The 19897-nt window shown below is 35.1% G+C and overlaps 1 protein-coding gene across 2 annotated transcripts; it reads right to left on the bottom strand.

Annotated features, from left to right (window-relative positions):
* Positions 1-2063: 2063 nt before the first annotated feature.
* Positions 2064-16598, bottom strand: LOC129273395 (tetraspanin-33-like). Of its 2 annotated transcripts, XR_010295369.1 has the most exons (8): positions 16122-16598; positions 10370-10564; positions 8865-8939; positions 7406-7501; positions 6420-6596; positions 5195-5311; positions 3067-4488; positions 2064-2862 (listed from the first exon to the last, which is right to left on the bottom strand). XR_010295369.1 is itself a non-coding variant. In XM_054910423.2 (7 exons), the coding sequence occupies exons 1-7, from the start codon at positions 16203-16205 to the stop codon at positions 4357-4359; spliced, it is 876 nt and encodes a 291-aa protein (XP_054766398.2). In that variant the 5' UTR covers positions 16206-16598; the 3' UTR covers positions 2064-4356. The 2 variants fall into 2 exon arrangements, 1 of the variants encoding a protein (XP_054766398.2); XM_054910423.2 differs by having other exon boundaries at positions 2064-4488.
* Between the last annotated feature and the right edge of the window lie 3299 nt (positions 16599-19897).

The following is a 19897-nucleotide window of genomic DNA, read 5'->3' as shown; positions in this document are numbered from 1 at the left end:
GCATTTGAAGTCTGCTTGACATGAAGTTAACATTTATGCAATATAGATTTAAAATTATAGTCTGAAAGTCTCTATTATAAGTGAGAATTACCTAGAAATATATGGAGAAAAATCTGAGGCAACTAATTGAAAATGATACTTCTTTTTACCTTCAGTTTTTGTAACAGTCATTTTGATTTCCTTGTTAGAAATTAAAAATCATTGTATTTGAAGAAGCTACTTTAAAATGATGTAATCATACCTGTATGATATACAGCTTTAAAATAAAAATCTGGCAGCGGGAAATACTTTTAAATAAATTAGTATCCGAGCCAAGTAATTTAGTTGAAAATGATATTTTGTTAACTTCCGGTTCTTGTAACATTCCATTTCAATTTCCTTGTAAAATGTGAAAACTGTTGCTCCTTGAAAAAAATAATACTTTTGTATCACCGGGATGTAAAAACAAAGTAGAGCAAATCTGAGTCATTGTTTGAAAACGGTATCTAAAAATTGATCCTATCAACAGCCTTGTTGAATTTACAACATTGCTAGGACGTGTTGCATATTTCATTTGTTTGTTTTAGTTTTATTTCAGGGGTTTTAAGGAGGTATGCCATCGTATACAGTTTTTATCTTGGCTGAGATTGTTCAAAATTAAATCATATATGCTCCCAATGTTCCTGTATGTCTTTAGTTGTTCCCCCACTACAAGGGTCCATAGACAGTAGACACCATTCTCATGCTTTCCAAAACTAGTTTACTGGAAACCTGTTCAGGAAACCAGTTTGGAAGATTGCTTTGCTAGCATTCCCATTTGATTGCACGAAAGTGGTTTTCAAAATCACTTCACATAAAGCGATCTTGTTGCTATGGAAATGCTCACAGTGCGGGGTGACACGTTTCGCACAAAATTCAAAACCGCAGTGTAGGCATTCCACACCTGTTGTGTGGAGTAGCGCGCTCAAAATGTGCAAAGATCGTTTCCCAAAGAATGGTTGTGTCCTCACGCTAAAACCAGTTTAACGAGACAAAGCGATCCAAGATCGCTTTGACCGTTCTCATTACACGTTCAAGTAGTTTCCAGTAAACTAGTTTTAGTTTTAGGAAGGTAGTGAGAACAGTGTCATAGTCACCAGCATTGGCTAGCTTCTGTGGACCCTGTTCAACACTCCGCATGAACAAAATAATGCCTCTCCAGTTGTATTCGCCATGAACAAACTCTATGCTGTGTGTTTGTAATGTACAAAGATTTCCTGTTTACAAAATAAATGAATGGTTTGCCATGCATGACATCCATCAATATACTCCAGCAGCCCTAGGTTTCATAGTGTTGAAGGGGAAGTTCACCCTGACAAAAAGTTTTTTTTATAAAAATAGCAAAAAAAAAATAATGAAAACTGTTGGGGAAGGTTTGAGGAAAATCCATTAAAAATTAAAGTTATAATGCTAAGGTTTTTATTTGTGATGTCATAAACGAGCAGCTGCCCCATATGTTGTGTAATGTTTATTTTTTTATTAATGGTTTATGACTAAAAATTTTCTTCTTTCAGGAGTGGATGTGAAATATTTTGTCTGTTGATATACCAAAGGTACAATAAAACCCTATTTTTCATTAAATGACATTTCATATAAATATTTTTGTATTCACGATACATGTGAAGCTACTCACATGTGATGTCACAAATCAAAAATATAAATCCTAATTACTTATAAAATCTTTGGTGGATTTTCCTGAAACCTTCAACAATATTTTCTATTATTTTTTCTGCTATTTTTACAATACACTTTATGTCAGGGTGAAATTCCCCTTTAACCACTTTGATGGCAGCTGATATGTAAATTCAATTATACAAAATGCAAAATCACTCTCTCCCTTCCGTGTGGATGAAACCAGCAATGTAATGCTGTTCAATAACATTCTCAGAATCATCATCATTAATCAAATTGAATGAAACCAATCAAAAGACACTTAAACATGATGCATATATATATATATCATTAGATTACTCTCAGTCTCATTATTCTGTACAAAGCACATTATTATTATAGAATACAAAGAATGAGAAGATTTCATTGAAAGCTTTCAATAAAAATGTTCATTTTTATATAATGAAATATGGCTGATAGAAAATATATCAGAATATCTAAATAATACAGTCAGAACAAATTTTGATTCAGTTATGCAAAAAAAATTCATAACACACTTCCGGAAGTATAATTACTTTTCTGTTTACTTTCCTGTTTAAGTTTGAGCCAGAATTTACATTCAAGAAAACTAAACCACAAGAAAAAAAAACACATTCTGGGAGCTTTCTCAGCCGCTGAGTAGAATGTTTAATCAATGTAATGATATAAATAACAGTAAATGGCTGGTGAAGCTTGCAGTTATGCAGACAATAGTTTCCAAAAACGGGTAAATATTTGATGAGTGTAACCATAATAAGTCTCTTACATGTAGATGAATTTGAAACTCCTAAGAATTTTTTAGACATAATCTCTTCTTAGACATAACACATGACTAAATATAGCTACAGCCAAAATGTCAGATAGATAATTAAAATAATTCTACATCATTGTGAATATATTCTTACAACATGACTCAAACACAGGAAAACTAAAATGGTACATGTAGGTGAAAATAATTTGATGTCTTTCTTAGAACTGCAATGTAATTGTGCAGAAAGAAGTTATAATCAGTATATGCTGATCATTCCAAAGTACTTAATCTGGAATAAATCTACCCATTAGCAAGTGAATGTGTATAGACAATAGTGCATTTATATAATATAATTTGTGCTTGGTAAATATTGAGAGATTTCAAAAGAAGTAAAACTTCGAACAAAGGCACAACAGGGGACCGTTTCATGAAAGTTGTCAGCACTGACAAGTTGTCTTTCTCCGACAGTTACCATAGTAACAGTCAGAGGCCAGTGCCTTTAGCCTATCAAAACCAAGGATTTCACTGAAATTGTCATCACTGACAATTTAGTCAGTGCTGACAACTTTCATGAAACACCCACCAGGTGGAACATCATAAAATCGCTATCATTCTATATGCAGACCTGGCACCTTGTCAAAGTGAACAAAAAGCATTCTCAAAATTGAATTAGTTTTAAAAATAAGAAATATTATCTGAAAACAAGAGCTTGAAATGGTCAAAATTCAAACCATTTCCCTTGAACATATGAATTCAGAATGTTTGGGGAATGGGAAGATTCAAACCATTTCCCTTGAATATATGAATTCAGAATGTTTGGGTAATGGGAAGGGGTGTTCAAACCAAGTCTTTGTCTTCTGGGGTACCAATAATTAATAATTCACAAACTTCAATATGAGAATAACTAGACCACATCATATATATGATCCAGTGATGTTTTTAAGCTATACAACTATCAAATAAATACTTATATCTTCAATTAACAACAGCTTGACTTAATTTTATTCTTTTATTTGTCACAAGCCATTCTATGTGATCTCTTTTGAAATCTTTGTTATGAATTTATATTTCAATTCTTTTACATCCATTAAATTGCTAATTTGTTTAATGAATTAACATTTCAAAGTACTCCTAGGGTCTTTCGGATATATTCTCTTGGCCACCTAGCTTCAGCAATTACAGCAATAATTTTGTTATATTTACAGAAAAAACCCTCCAAAGCCCTGTTGCATAAAAGTTACTATTATGGTAAGTTTGTCATCCAAAGGTATCTTTCATGGAATGCTTGAATTTGATTGGTTGTTGAACATTGTTACCATGGTAGTTACCATTGAATGGCAGAGTTACCATAACAGTAACTTTATTGCAAGAGGACCCATGTGTCACTTCACTTCGTCTACATTAGGTCTGGCAAAGTCAAATGTCTTGCATAAGAATATTGCCACATTGGGATTTGAAGCCATGTTTTCCTTATGCTCTGAAAAAAATCCTCATCTTCACCTCAGCATCTTGAAAAATTACAAGCTAATTACAAATATATATTCATAGTATATACCATGGTATGGTACCACAAAGGTACATAATCAATTGTAAATAGGCAATCAAGATTATAACATATTGTTCACTTGAGGCCAATTGGAAGCGATGTTTGAAATTTTCACTTGATTGTGTATCTTGGTGTTACTGGTCCCTGAGCACAATTTTGTTCTCTCATTAAAAAATACTTAAATAAGATTACATTTTATTTTTTACATGAAGGTGCTGGGGAGGGTTTCATAATACAAGTTTTCTGTGATTACCAATGACAACTTTCACAATCATTTGAAATTCTTGCCTCTGATTGGCCAAGAGCCAATTTGAAAGACAAAAACCCTGAAAAATGCATTATGAAAAGCTCCCCTAAAGTCTAAAAGGCAGTTTGAACTGGTTACAACTGCCTAAAACTGGTTCCCAGACACTGTCCTTATTCCAGTAAGTCCATTGGTGCTCTTGCTTTTGAACTCTTGGTAGAACTCATATTCTTTCTCTATCTGCCTGCTTAGGATGAAGGCTAGTAACATCACTAGAAGCTGAAATTAAGAAATTCAGAAAAACATGATTAACCTATGAAGTATCAAGGTGTCTTTTATCAAAACCTATCGAATTATTACACATTTTTATCATTTAACAACTTAGACCAGAGTCCAAAGATAATAATAAAAATAATGTTCCAAACAGTTCATCTTGCAAGTGATTCCTCTGATAATTTTATTTCAGTTAATTAGATGTATGGATTTCAGTAATGGTTTTTAGGTGTCCCAGACATTTTCATGAAATTCTCACTTGGTATGATACAATAATACACAGGACATATAGTTACTGGGACATCACTGATACAGTGAAAGCTTTCTCCAAGCACTAAATTAATACAGTATATCCAAACTACTCATCAATCTAGATTTCAGTGATGACATGGAAAATTAATATCTTTCACTGGAATAAAAGTTGCATCTCCAAGGATAGTCAATATTCCACTACTATGATTGTTTGATTAAAGATAATCACACTCCCCCATCAGAGGAGAGTCAATACTTGGCTGCTAAACAGACTTTCTGATTTATATATTATCATAGTTTGTAGGCATCTTGGGATACCTTATGATGATGGAATTGAAAGATTCTAAAAATAGTAATTTTCTCATATATGAGAAAGAGTCAACACTTGACTATCTTTGGGTAGTAAAATCATGACTGTCTTTGGATAGTCAAACTCTCTCTTTTCAGTGGGCTGACTAACCTGAATAAGGGCAATTCCAAAAATAGTGAGACCAACGATCAAGCTCTTCTCATTGACAAACAGTACGAAGCCGTCTACGCAGCCAATGACGTATATTTCATCAACTATTTCAGCTGACTGTAGAGATAGAAATGAAATAATATTCATATTTGCATCGTTTACATGACAGGGGTAACAATAATTGCAATGTAAAGCACTTTGATAGAAACACAATGTATTTTAAGTGCTAAATAAATGTAGCTATTGTTTTTTTAATTATCATTACATGGGTCAACTACATGTAAATGTATCACATTGTGTAAGATAAAATGAAAATTGGCAAATTCAACACTTAATAATAGGATGCTTTTGATTAACTTTTGTTTTATTTAAATTATTTTTCCATTCTTGATCTTATTCAATTAATCATAAGAAATCAAACACAACAACGATAATGACAACTAGTGACATATTATTGGCCAGATGAAAACTTATTAGAAAATTCAATTGTGCACAATAATGATAAAGAACTTGATCATTCACAGTCAATTTTCAATTTAAAAAAATTCAATTTAATTTATGTTTTAAATCTGTGATGTAACTTTCTTTAGTCAAATATAAAACAAAACTATTAATTTAATTTTCTAGCATAATGGCTCTCAAACAGCTCCAAAATTTTAAACACATATATGCTCAAGACTAGAATTTAAAACATGTTAGATAACATCATATAGACAGAGATTTGGCAATGTTGCTTACAAACATTAATCTTAGTCCATGGTAAAAAAGGATAACCCAAATGTGCTTATGTGGTTAATGTTTCTGTCTTGATATCTCTTAGAGAATTTAGGGGTTATTGTTGTGAAACATAAGAAAGGGGTTGATTTAGAATAATGTGAGGAAAAGCTTTAAGCTTAGTGTTGGGTTTAAAGATTTTATCATTTATTCAATGGGAATAATTTGTTGATGGGCAGTTGAAACATTGTATCTTATTTTTTTTTTTAAATGAGGCCAGTTGGGAATAAAGCTCTAATTTAGAGTTTTACAGTGGCAACGTTTTGCCTCGAAAGTGTTTCCTACAGGAGTTACAAGAATGTTTTCAGACAATATGAATTTTCCACCATTGTCAAAAATCTTTAAAAAAACATTGTCTGAGCTGCCCGTTTTTGAGACAGAGATATATATATTTTTTTTATTTCTCTATTTTTTTTCTTTTGGGGGGTCATGAGATCATTTTGATACATACCGTTTGTATTTGTACATTGAAGCCACACTGAGTGTTGATAATAGCATCTGGAGACTCGGGCCGGCAGCAGGAGTATGGAACACCACATCGCTCTATACTTGGATTAGTATCTGAACAATTGAAGTATCTATTAAGTGTCCAATCCCTGTAGCCCCCATCTCCACCACAGCAATCCAGCTGAAAGAAGGTTTGAAGAAAAAAAGATAAAATTAAAAATAGACTCAGGAATGTTTTCTTTGTCTTTTTTTATTGACATAATGTATTATATTCCAATCAAGGTTATGAACGTCAAAGTGTCATTAAGTGTAGTAATATTTCAGATATTATAAATACAAACAGAGATGAATACCTATACTTTTACAACTTGCCAAACACTATGCATCTAATATTCGACAAAATATCAGGCAAAAATGAAAGACACCCTTCAAAGGAAAGGGTACAGGGTAGAAATTTGGTGACACGACATCTGCTCCTGCGACAATTGCTCCGGTCTTAATATCTCAGAAGGCATATGATTAGAGTTAGGATTGTGATAGAGATTTTGGTTCAGAATAATGTAAATATTACGATTAGGGTTTATTTAGTTTTGGAGGTTAGGTTTTATGTTTTGCTTAATGTGTAGATTTTCCATCGGAGCAATAGTCGCCGGAGCAAATGTCATGGAACCAGAAATTTTCATATTCATTATTTCTAATTATTGACCTTCATAAAGAAAAATAGCATCCATATGATACAACATTAGCTTCTGCACATAATTAGGTGAGACAAAATTCTAATTTCATTTTAGAAACATCTCTAGCAGGAAACGATGTGATGCAAAATAAAATCTGAAAAATTCATTTAATGAATTATGGTAGTGCAAGGTACCAATTCAAAGATAAACCCCCTTTGGGAAATATAATAGCTGAATAGCTGACAATAATGCTAGAATACGATACTATGACGTAAATCTATAAATCAGTGTAGAAAGGGATGCAGGTACCTACCGTTCTTTGTGCGTAATCAATGAAATTGGTAGTATCTCCATCTTCTCTGTAATTCATTATTGCTTGCTCTACTACCTCGTCTACTGCTGTGAAAAACTGCAGGTAGGTGTGGGTGGATGATTTATAGGGGGAAAGATTGGAGAGAAAGAGGAATAGTGGGAGAGATAGAGATGGAAAGAGAGCAGATGGAAGGAATGTGAAATAGGGAGGGGGGCAGAAACAGAAAAGATGCAAGATATGATTAGAAGAGAGCACAGTTGAAGAATATTTTTAAGGAAATATGAATATTGAAGAAAGCAAGAGATATGGAGGGAGAAAGGAGAGAGAACAGAAGAGAGAGAGAGAGATGACAAATGAAAGAAACACATATATATGTATATATAATAAATAACGGGAGAGATGGATTTTATAATAAATGCAGATTGTGCTATTTCAATATGAAATCTCATACAAACAGTTTAAACATATATAGTTCCATCTCACATTGGCTGACTGTCATACGAGAGGAGAAAGTTTTGATTCACAATACATTTCCATGACAAGGTCATCAATTAATACAAATTGTATCATGTTCATTTCTTTCATTTCTACTAATATGGTGGCAGGGGTGGGATTACCACCCATGCTATCAAAAAATCCTGCTTTAATCAAACTAGAGAATTTTATAAGAAAGCAAATTTCATCCCCCTCATGAAGAAAAGTATTAATGAGAGACAATCTTACTTGAGTATTTTTTTTCTAAACTATTTACTTACTCTTAAAGCTCTTTTTGTAGTATTATTCAATAACTTGCATTATAAATCTACATATTTTTAGACTAATTTACCAACTGAATAAAGAGAAATAACAATAATAATTATACCAGTAATAACTCTTTCCACTTATCCACACTACAGAATTTATATCAGATCATGAAAGGTGGCGCTATACGTAAATAATATTTAGAGTCATTAACCAAACTAAAGGTAGAATTACTTGTGTATAATAAGATAAAGCGCATATTAAATATCAAGTAGATTACACAATTTCTTGTCAGGAGCAGGGTGTAATATTGATTATACTGGGGTATACAAAAAAACACATCATTTTGCCTGGAGGTGCAGTGTTCACTCGGCACTTCCTCAACTCAATAAACAAATCTACACCAATATTGACAGTAAAATTTAATTTTATATAATATTGTTTTAATATTTGTTTGGGCCAACAAGAAAAATGTAATCATATTAATGAAACCCTCCCTTTTAATGAAGTCTCAACCTTTTCTTAACTGCAGAGGAAATATTTTAGTCCAACATCAAGTTTAATTAATCAAATTTAAGCATAAGTTGTCCCCAACACTGTAAAGCTTATGAAACCTGATGAAAAACCACTGATAAATTTTGTTTGCACAATGATTGCTGAAATGTTTATTTTGATTGATTGCTTCATTTAAATAAGCCTAATTTAACTTTAAACCTACCTGTCCACTGAAAGCAAAAGCCAGAATACCAGCTGTAACTTCTAAGATGAAGATGAGGATCATTGAAAGATAAAACTGCAAAATAAAAGTAGAAACAAAATATGAAGACAAAAATAAGGATGAATAAAGATCAGACAGTGGGTGTATATGGTTGGTTTGGTGCTTTGCTTTTAACCTCTGGGATTTCATCTTACTACAACAATAGTTCATTCAGTTTTGCTGCCCTTTGTATACTACATCAAATTTTCCCTCATCGTCGTACCTATTTCCTTTTTTTTGTAATATGATATTTATGCTTGTTACTTTGTATTTTTTTGTTTCCTACTTCATCCCAATAAAACATAAGAGAAAAAATGTATAAAGATAGATGTACATGTATTCCATATCAAGCAAAATGACACCTGCCTTTTGCATGAATAAATATGATTAAAAAGTATGATATGAAATTCTTCTATTCACATCATGAGGGACTTGCCTTCCTCACTCAGTGGTTTTTCAAACATCTGACAGAGTATATATATGAAAAACCATGCATATAATTCCCAATCCAACACAAATGGACAGGTGAATGGGGCAATTTGGAAAGCACGTAGGTATCTAGACAAGCAGACCTAGCCTTTTGAAGAGCTATTCACAGGAAAAAAGGAGTGGTGTCTGTGTGATAGCACAAGAAATTCAGCATCTTTATTTTGTTTTCACACATCTGACAAATGGAGATTGACTATATTTGTCTATCTCCAACTGTGTAAGTTTGATATGAAACACCAATCAAGGTTTTACAATAGTATAATGTATATGGTCAGTCTGGTTTCATGATACGCTATGGGAGGGTTATCTTTATGTACATACAGGGTAATTTTGCCCAAGCATGATTTTTTGGGACAGTAATCTGTTAGACTTCAGAGAAATTTGAATTAGAAGAGGTAAATTGTTTTGTTTTTTTTGCAAATCGTGGTCTAAAAAATGCTAAAATTTTGGCAAATATCCAACTTCTTTGGAAGGTTGTATATATTGTTAATTTCTTCAAGTAATTAAGCACTTTGTGCCAAAACTAAATGCTTACTCACTTTTCTTGGCTTATAATTTAAACAAGATGACCATTATACCAATCAATATATGTATCGTACATCATTTTGGAAAGTTATGTTGTTTCAAACAGTATCAAACAAATCACAAATATACATAGAAGCTAAGAAAAAATATTACACAACTCCACACCACTTAATTGGTAAACATATTAATGAAACTATATCAAAAATATATAGTGGTAATTGGTGTTTTACTTGATAGCTAAGAAAGTGTAAATGCTTGTTCGTAAGCAACCTAAGGACTAAATATGTAAGGTCCGCCATGGACTATGTGTATATTATGTGAGGTGAAATAAATATTTCTCCTATAAAATATGCAGCTTTCGATTCATCACCCTCATCATCATCATCACATCCTGCATTACCAATGCCCCCCCCTCCCCACCACAATCGTCATCATTCTGTTAGGATACTTACAAAAGTAAGAAGACAGCAGTTCTCTCTTAGGGCACCAACAATCCCAGCAAAGTTAAGAATGATACCAAGACCTCCAACAACGATCATGACAATGGCTGGATCGGTGAAGAAGTCGAGATATGATGTGACCTTCACATTATCTCCTCTTTCCACCAGGGCCCAGATTCCTATACCAGTTACACACCAACATACCAGCTGATCAGGACAAAACAAATGTAGAATTAGGAGTAAATTTATGATCATTATTTTTCTTGCATTTGCTCATTTCTGCACAATATTAAGAAAAACAGACCCGGATTGAACAGTCGAAGAATTATATGGTGCTTAATTGGATGTGACAGATCAATCTTCTTCATCTTCTCTTCTTTTACTTTGACCCTTTGGTAGCCTATGATCCTTCTTTTCCATTCTTTCATTTAATTTTCTCTCTCTATTTCTACTTTTTCTTCTGACCATACATTAGTCGATTTGTCATTTTCCGAATCTAGAAATGTTCTTTCCGATGAAGTTTTTTTCTTGATTCATGTTCCTATGGGGTCCTAGAACAAATTCAGCTTGGTTGCCCAAAGTTGCCGTTTGGGCAATTTTGCTAATTTGCATAAATCCAAAATGGCCGCCAGATGCCATCTTGAAAATCTAACATGTGAACCCCTTTCCACAAAATGATGAGTAATGACTCGTTTTAGGGGTTTAGAGATGTGTAGAACCGATTTCTGGAATCATTTTTGGAATATAAGGTCATCTTCAGGTCAAATCCAAGATGGCCGCCAGATGCCATCTTGAAAAATTAAAGTTGAACCCCTTTCCCCAGAATGATGAGTAATACCTTTGTTTAGGGGTTTTGGGGTGTGTAGAATCCATTTATGCTGTCTATTTTGCTATATAATGTCATCTTCAGGTCAAATCCAAGATGGCCGCCATATGACGCCATCTTGAAAAATCAATTATTTAACCCTTTGCCTCAGAATCCTGAATAATAACTCTATTCATGAGTCATTTGGTATGTTTTTTCAATTCATGCTGTAATTTTGCCTAAAAGGATAATCTTCAGATCAAATCCAAGATGGCCGCCAACCGCGATCTTGAAAAAATTACTTTCCGAGGCTTATGCGTGTAAGAGCTAATGTAAAGGGATTTCAGTAAGAATACCCATTTCTTGTATTAATTCTCAATTTTTAGTATAAGGGGAAGTCACATCTGAGATGTCAGTTTTCGACATTAACTGCTCACCTTAGAATGAATCCTCTTTATGTTTGGGCTATGATCCATTTTGCGTGCATTTTTATTTGTTTTTAATGTCCATCCATACTTTTGTACTAAAGAGGCTTTAGAGTCTTATTTGAATTTGAAAGTGTTTTCTCAATATTCTTTTCTAAATCAATGTGTCCAATGATTGGTAGGCATCAGTTCCCCTTAAAAGACGATGGTGTAGCGCTACATGTAGGTCTTACAATTTCGAGAGTGACTGTAGAGCTCCACTCTAGAGTGGCAGTATCTATAGCAAATTTGTAGAGATGAAGGAGGATGGCGCTGAGACAGGTTTAGATAGAGATGCTGCCCTAGCCTTCCTCCTAGGTCTTTGGTCTGCCAATTTAGCATTTCGGTTATTTTCTGACGTCTTGACCCTTGTACTTAGTAGCTCTCCATAGAATGGCGACTATCATCTACATCTTCACAAGTGTTCTTGTCTATGCCGGCAAGTTTTATGTCACATTTGCAGGTGTCTCTATAACGGAGGTGTGATCTACCGATGGGGGTGAGACCAATCACACAGCTCACCTTACCTTGGCGAATCCAAGAAGGGATTCGCCAAGGTTTCATGCGGCGAACATGCCCCAACCACTTAAGGTGCCTTTGACTAAGGAGCGAGAATAAGCTGAGGATACCAGCACTTACGCTGAAGGGCGTCTGTATTTTTCACTTTGTCCTGCCATTTAATGTGCATGATACGTCCGAGGCAGCTGACATGGAAGGTGTTTGGCCACTTTTCTCGGTCGGCGTACGTTTTCAAGGACTTACTTCCGTACAGGAGCTTGGCCATGAATGACAGATTTTACTATCCCGGTGCTTATATACTTGTCCAGTGAAAGGGAGCTACATGTATGTACTCGATCCAAGGTAGGTGAGGAGTCCACCACGAACAGACGAGTGCGTGCTATTGATATAGATATCTGGAGGACATTCAGTGTCTTGAGTCGATCAGGATTTCTGTCTCACAGGCTGATGGGTGATCCAAACTCCTTACATGCACAGGACAGGTAGCTGTTATGTATGACTAGGTCTTGTACTCTCACCTCTTGAGAGGCAGGGGCGACATCGTTTCCGTACAACATTTCACGAATGAGATCCATCCTGACCATAGAACAGTCTTGGGGGAGCCTATCTTCTGCAGGAGGCTAAATAGTGCACTCCTGCTGACCAAGTCAATGGCTCTTGTCAGGAGGAAAAGTCCAATGATAATTATAAAGAAAGTTCATTAGTTAACTATTTTTTTGAAAAAATACGGATAAATCACTTTTTAATTCAAATAATACTTTAAAGTCCTTTCACTGGAAAAGTATGGTTGGACAGAAAAAAAAAAAAAAAGATTAGAACTCCCGAAATCATAGCCCAAACCTTGAATGGTTTCATTCTAAAGTAAGCGGTTAAAGACGAAATCTATCAACCATCTGACCATCTTAGACGTGACTTGACCTCGAACTAAAAATGGAGTAATTAAAAGAAATGAATCATTCTCGCTGAAATCCCCTTACATGAGCTCCCATACATAATAGTAACCTTATGAGGGAGAGTACTTCTTCAAGGTTCGATAGTCTCGGGAAATATATATTTTTTCTTAATAGGCCTATGGCGTTTAGCGGCCATGTTCGATTATTTTGTGTAGACATAATATATATGCAGCAGATTAGCTTTGCATCCCTCTCCCTATCTCTATTTTTCTTTCTATATTCTAGGCAGTTGTCATCGTACTATTGTCCACCCTCATGTACCGTCCTGTGTTGTGTTGTGTCGTGTATTGTCTTTTGTCTCTGAATTTCACAATCCTGTATATAAGATTTTTTTTGCCCCTTTCGTTATCTTCATGTATTCCTTTACGTATATTTTAATATTTTTTCTATCCTAACTTTTTGAGGGGTTCACATTTTACAAGCTTTGCTTTTCAGTGGACCCCTCCATTCTTCTCATGATATATGATTATATTGATTAAATTATATTTAATTATATTGATTATATTGATTTAAATTTGACATGCATGTTAATTTATATTTGAATCACTTATTGAATATGTATATTATTTATTTAATGTTGAATTTTGTTCATGCTTTTATTTGAATTGAATTGATTTATCATGTAATTATTTGTATTATGTTGAAGAATGAAAATAAATTGAATTGAATTGAATTGAATTGAATTTTGACCTGGAGATGATCATATATTGTAAAATTATTTACAGAAATGGAATCAACATACCAAATAACTCAGGAAAAGAGGGATTATTCATGACTCTGGGACAAAAACGTGAGAATTAATAAAAGAAATGAGTATTCTTATACTGAAATCCCTTTACATTAGCCTTTACACGTAAGCCACGGAAGGTAATTTTTCAAGATGGCTGTTGGCGGCCATATTGGATTTGATCTGAAGATTATCCTTTATGCAAAATTACAGCATAAATTGAATGAACATACCAGAGTTATTATTCATGATTCTGGGGCAAAGGGTTCAAAAGTTGATATTTCAAGATGGCGTCATATGGCGGCCATATTGGATTTGACCCGAAGATAACATTATATTGCAAAAAAGAAAGCAGAAATGGATTCTACACACCCCAAAACCCCTAAACAGAGGTATTACTCGTCATTCTGGGGCAAGGGGATCAAAAGTCAATTTTTTAAGATGGCATCTGGCGCCATCTTAGATTTGACCTGAAGATGACCTTTTATTGCAAAAATGATTCCAAAAATCGGTTCACACATCTAAACCCCTAAAACGAGTCATTACTCATCATTTTGTGGAAAGGGGTTCAAAAGTTAGGTTTTAAAGATGGCATCTGGCGGCCATTTTGGATTTATGCAAATTAGCAAAATTGCCCAAACGGCAACTTTGGGCAACCAAGCTGAATTTGTTCTAGGACCCCATAGGAACACGAATCAAGAAAAAAACTTCATCGGAAAGAACATTTCTAGGTTGGTGTATTGAGCCTATGGGACTGTCAAATCGACTACATGTATATCTCATTCCTTCTAAAAAGTTCAATATTTTTTTTCTATTTGATCCTCTTCTTTATTATATTTCTTCTCTTTTTCTATCTTTCTTCTGATCCTTTAAAAAAAAATTAATGTCTTCCACACCATTCATCGATAAATTACTTCTCCTTTTCTACTTTTTCAGAAATCTGCGCTCCATCTTTATACTTTTTCAAAGAAAAACTTCACTCATAACTATATCTGTTGTTGATTGGTTTTTAACGGTGCTCCAATTGAAAAAAATATATATGCACCGATCAAAATTATCTTATCCTATCACTTTAATGTTTTTTATTTTCAGAAGATAAGGCCTTAGTTATATATTTTAAGATATTAGATCTGTCACTGTAGGCTATGTTACTATCAATATAAATAAATTATCCTGACCAAATTAATGGATTCATTAGTCCAATGTCACTTCGAACATTAGCTGGTTTGACTTTCTAAAGACTCACTTCTAATTTCATGCTTCGCTTCTTTACAACAGAGCAAAACGCTGATTAACAATGCTATGTTGCTGAATTGCTTCTATGGGAAAGTGCATGTGTTAGATTAGAAATGAAATATGCATGTACATTGGAGCACAATTCAATCAACTAACACTATAGGCAGAATACATGTAGCATATATTACCAAGTGCATTTAGAGTTTGCAGACTAGAATAAATCCTATAATAGGCCTATGTATTTCTTTTTATTTGAATCATGGAGATCTTTATCCCGCCAATTAGACAAGTTGAAAATTAACAGTCACATTTTTAACTCATTACTTATACCATGCTAGAGCAAAAGTATATATCATAACTATGTCAGCTATTAACATTATGAAAAAAAATCATAATGTATGGTTTCAATATGGTTAATACAACGTTTTCATAGTCATTTAGCAATTCATGTATTAAAATGAAAGAAATATAAGTTTATGTTATTAAACTGCTTTTGCTCCCCTAGAAACATAATATATAAGCACAACATCCTGACTTATTATTGATCCTTCTGAGTATCGTAGAAGTAGAAGTATTAAAAACATCAGAAAATTGCTTTTTTTAAAACTATTTTGGAAAACATTTTAAATCAGTTAACATTTTTGTAATGTGACAGGAGTAAATGTCATATAAATGATTTTAACAAATCTTCTTGATAGCACCTTATTGAAATATAATACAATCATTAGATTAGGCCTATGTGCTAACTTGAAAATACTAGGCCTATATAGTGAGAATTAACAACATACTTTTGAATTTTTTTTGTGTTATATGAAATGTGGAACATTTACTACATACAATGTACCTCCAAATTGTAAGCCTAGAATAGAAAGTGGAGTATATGATGATGTACGTAAACACTGCTTATGTGATCATGCTCAATTCAATGGTAATACAACACTATTATTGTCATTCAACATAGCACATTCATGTACTATTTTCCTCCACTTTCTCTGTAATTGTCTCTCAGATCTACCATTCTCAAACAGTATGTGTAAAACTAAAAGTCTCAGTTTCTTACCCAAAAGAGAAAGCTGAGAACATATAGCGTATACTTCACACACGGGTTGATGACATTATTTGGTACACGCTCCGGCGACACCATTTTGAACAGCTATCTGGACAGCAGATGGTTAGAGGTGCGCTGGTATTAAGTCTTCTAGCTACTACCAGTAATCAACAGCTATCTAACGTAGATAACGACACCTGTTACAGGCGAGAAACACTTTCACTCGATCCTGTCCTACATCGTTCAACTCAATGCGGGACACCTGTACACAGTATTAAACACTGGTTTTTTCTATACGATTTTGAAGCCATGCACTGTTACAGTCCCCGCTTCAACAAATGACAATAGACTTCGATGCCACCGCCCAACAATTGGTACTCTTTCTTGAGTCAACACACCTCTCAAGGGGGCATGAAGCGTCTTCGATAGGGTCAACTGGTTTCCAATTCAAAGGCTTCGGCTCTAGTGAATTGTGAAATGATTGTGTCTAAGCACCGAACCGTATCATTGCACAATAGACCGGGACAATAGAGCAAACGAAACAAGAGGGAAAGAGAGAGAGAGAGGTTATTGTCGAATGGAAGGTTGGGTCTACTCAATTTTTGTTCCAGAGGCGGAACTGCACCGGATAGAGTTTTGAGAAAGCGAGGGCAAAAGTCGGGTCAGGCTTTCGGTAACATTGAAGGTAATTTGTCACATGAAGGTACTATGTAGGATGTATTCGGGTTTAGTTATGAGTTTGGTATCTGGTTGTTTAAAATAACACAAGACGGGTTGATGAATATGAGCGAATCCCAGAGCGAATAAAGAAAAAAAAATGAAAGAAAGAACGAGAGAAGTGGAAGAGGGGAAAGGGGTAAATAATAAATGAGTGGACAGATCGAAAGAGAGAGGGGGTGGAGAGAAAGGGGAGAGTAATGCGAGACGTTGTTTGTAGTCTGAGATCATTGGAAAGAAAATCAAGTAAGGTGTATGAAACATGAATAGAATAATAGGAAATTATGTATCAAAGGTGATTGAAAATTGAGATGAGCACCATTGGCGGATCCGGGGGGGGGGGGGAGGCACATCCGGCCCGTGCCCCCTTTTGAGAGTCATAGTCAATATTTTAAATGTAAATATGTTGTTTATACAAAAATGTGCCCCCCCCCCTTGAGAGTAACAGCAATTATTTTTAAGTGGAATATGTCGTCCATACTGGCATACACAAGTGAGGACCCTTTTTAGTTTTTTTTTTTTTTTTTTTTTTTTTTTTTTTGCTTGTCAAATTTTCCTAGGAAAAGTGCCTCCCCTTTTTTGGAAAATTCTGGATCCGCCCCTGACTCAGATCGAAGTGTGATGAGATGAGTGTGGTACGTAAATCAAGAAGAGATGAGATAAGCATGGGAGAAGATAGTCCTACAGAAGAGAAATATGTACTAGCAACCACAAAAAAAAGGAATAAAGAAAACAATATCAAGGAGATATAAAGATCCTAAGAAAAGAAACGAAACTTGGGGAGAACAAAAGGAACTGTAAAAGGAATGAGAGAGTGGGTTCAAGGATATGATAGGATAGATAATGAAAATCACACATTTCAGGTAAGGAAATGAGATCTTAAAATATATTACCAATTATTATGTACCCAATACTTCAAAGACGTGTACATCATAATCATGATGACACTGACGCCCCTCCCCCACATTAAATAAAAAGTGTGTTTTTAGATGATTTTCAAACACATCTTTCTCTCCTCTATCCATCCCCCCTCTCCCCTATTCATTACTCTATTTCCTCCACAAGAAAATATAATTTTGTGTTCCCCTTCTCATCCCCTTTTCTCTATACCTCTTTCAACTTCTCTACCCCCTCCCTCTTTCTCTCCTCTATCCATCCCCCCTCTCCCCTATTCATTACTCTATTTCCTCCAAAAGAAAATATAATTTTGTGTTCCCCTTCTCATCCCCTTTTCTCTATACCTCTTTCAACTTCTCTACCCCCTCCCTCTTTCTCTCCTCTATCCATCCCCCCTCTCCCCTATTCATTACTCTATTTCCTCCAAAAGAAAATATAATTTTGTGTTCCCCTTCTCATCCCCTTTTCTCTATACCTCTTTCAACTTCTCTACCCCCTCCCTCTTTCTCTCCTCTATCCACCCCCCTCTCCCCTATTCATTACTCTATTTCCTCCAAAAGAAAATATAATTTTGTGTTCCCCTTCTCATCCCCTTTTCTCTATACCTCTTTCAACTTCTCTACCCCCTCCCTCTTTCTCTCCTCTATCCATCCCCCCTCTCCCCTATTCATTACTCTATTTCCTCAAAAAGAAAATATAATTTTGTGTTCCCCTTCTCATCCCCTTTTCTCTATACCTCTTTCAACTTCTCTACCCCCTCCCTCTTTCTCTCCTCTATCCATCCCCCCTCTCCCCTATTCATTACTCTATTTCCTCCAAAAGAAAATATAATTTTGTGTTCCCCTTCTCATCCCCTTTTCTCTATACCTCTTTCAACTTCTCTACCCCCTCCCTCTTTCTCTCCTCTATCCATCCCCCCTCTCCCCTATTCATTACTCTATTTCCTCCAAAAGAAAATATAATTTTGTGTTCCCCTTCTCATCCCCTTTTCTCTATACCTCTTTCAACTTCTCTACCCCCTCCCTCTTTCTCTCCTCTATCCATCCCCCCTCTCCCCTATTCATTACTCTATTTCCTCCAAAAGAAAATATAATTTTGTGTTCCCCTTCTCATCCCCTTTTCTCTATACCTCTTTCAACTTCTCTATCCCCTCCCTCTTTCTCTCCTCTATCCATCCCCCCTCTCCCCTATTCATTACTCTATTTCCTCCAAAAGAAAATATAATTTTGTGTTCCCCTTCTCATCCCCTTTTCTCTATACCTCTTTCAACTTCTCTACCCCCTCCCTCTTTCTCTCCTCTATCCATCCCCCCTCTCCCCTATTCATTACTCTATTTCCTCCAAAAGAAAATATAATTTTGTGTTCCCCTTCTCATCCCCTTTTCTCTATACCTCTTTCAACTTCTCTACCCCCTCCCTCTTTCTCTCCTCTATCCATCCCCCCTCTCCCCTATTCATTACTCTATTTCCTCCAAAAGAAAATATAATTTTGTGTTCCCCTTCTCATCCCCTTTTCTCTATACCTCTTTCAACTTCTCTACCCCCTCCCTCTTTCTCTCCTCTATCCACCCCCCCTCTCCCCTATTCATTACTCTATTTCCTCCAAAAGAAAATATAATTTTGTGTTCCCCTTCTCATCCCCTTTTCTCTATACCTCTTTCAACTTCTCTACCCCCTCCCTCTTTCTCTCCTCTATCCATCCCCCCTCTCCCCTATTCATTACTCTATTTCCTCAAAAAGAAAATATAATTTTGTGTTCCCCTTCTCATCCCCTTTTCTCTATACCTCTTTCAACTTCTCTACCCCCTCCCTCTTTCTCTCCTTCCCTATCCATCCCCCCTCTCCCCCATTCATTACTCTATTTCCTCCATTAGAAAATATAACTTTTGTGTTCCCCTTCTCGTCACCTTTTCTCTATACCTCTTTTAACTTCTCTACCCCCTCCCTCTTTCTATCCTCTATCCATCCCCCCTCTCCCATATTCATTACTCTATTTCCTCCAAAAGAAAATATAACTTTTGTGTTCCCCTTCTCATCACCTTTTCTCTCTACCTCCCTCTATCCCCCCCCCCCCCTCTCCATCTCCCATTCACTACTCTATTTCATCCATTCCCCCTTTCTCTCTCGTCTGATAGATATGTGAATTATTGAGAGAAGTCGATATCCCTAAAAATA

This window comes from Lytechinus pictus, chromosome 12, assembly GCF_037042905.1.
Source record: "Lytechinus pictus isolate F3 Inbred chromosome 12, Lp3.0, whole genome shotgun sequence".
Taxonomy (NCBI): domain Eukaryota; kingdom Metazoa; phylum Echinodermata; class Echinoidea; order Temnopleuroida; family Toxopneustidae; genus Lytechinus; species Lytechinus pictus.
This window is presented reverse-complemented; position numbering and strand designations above follow the sequence as displayed.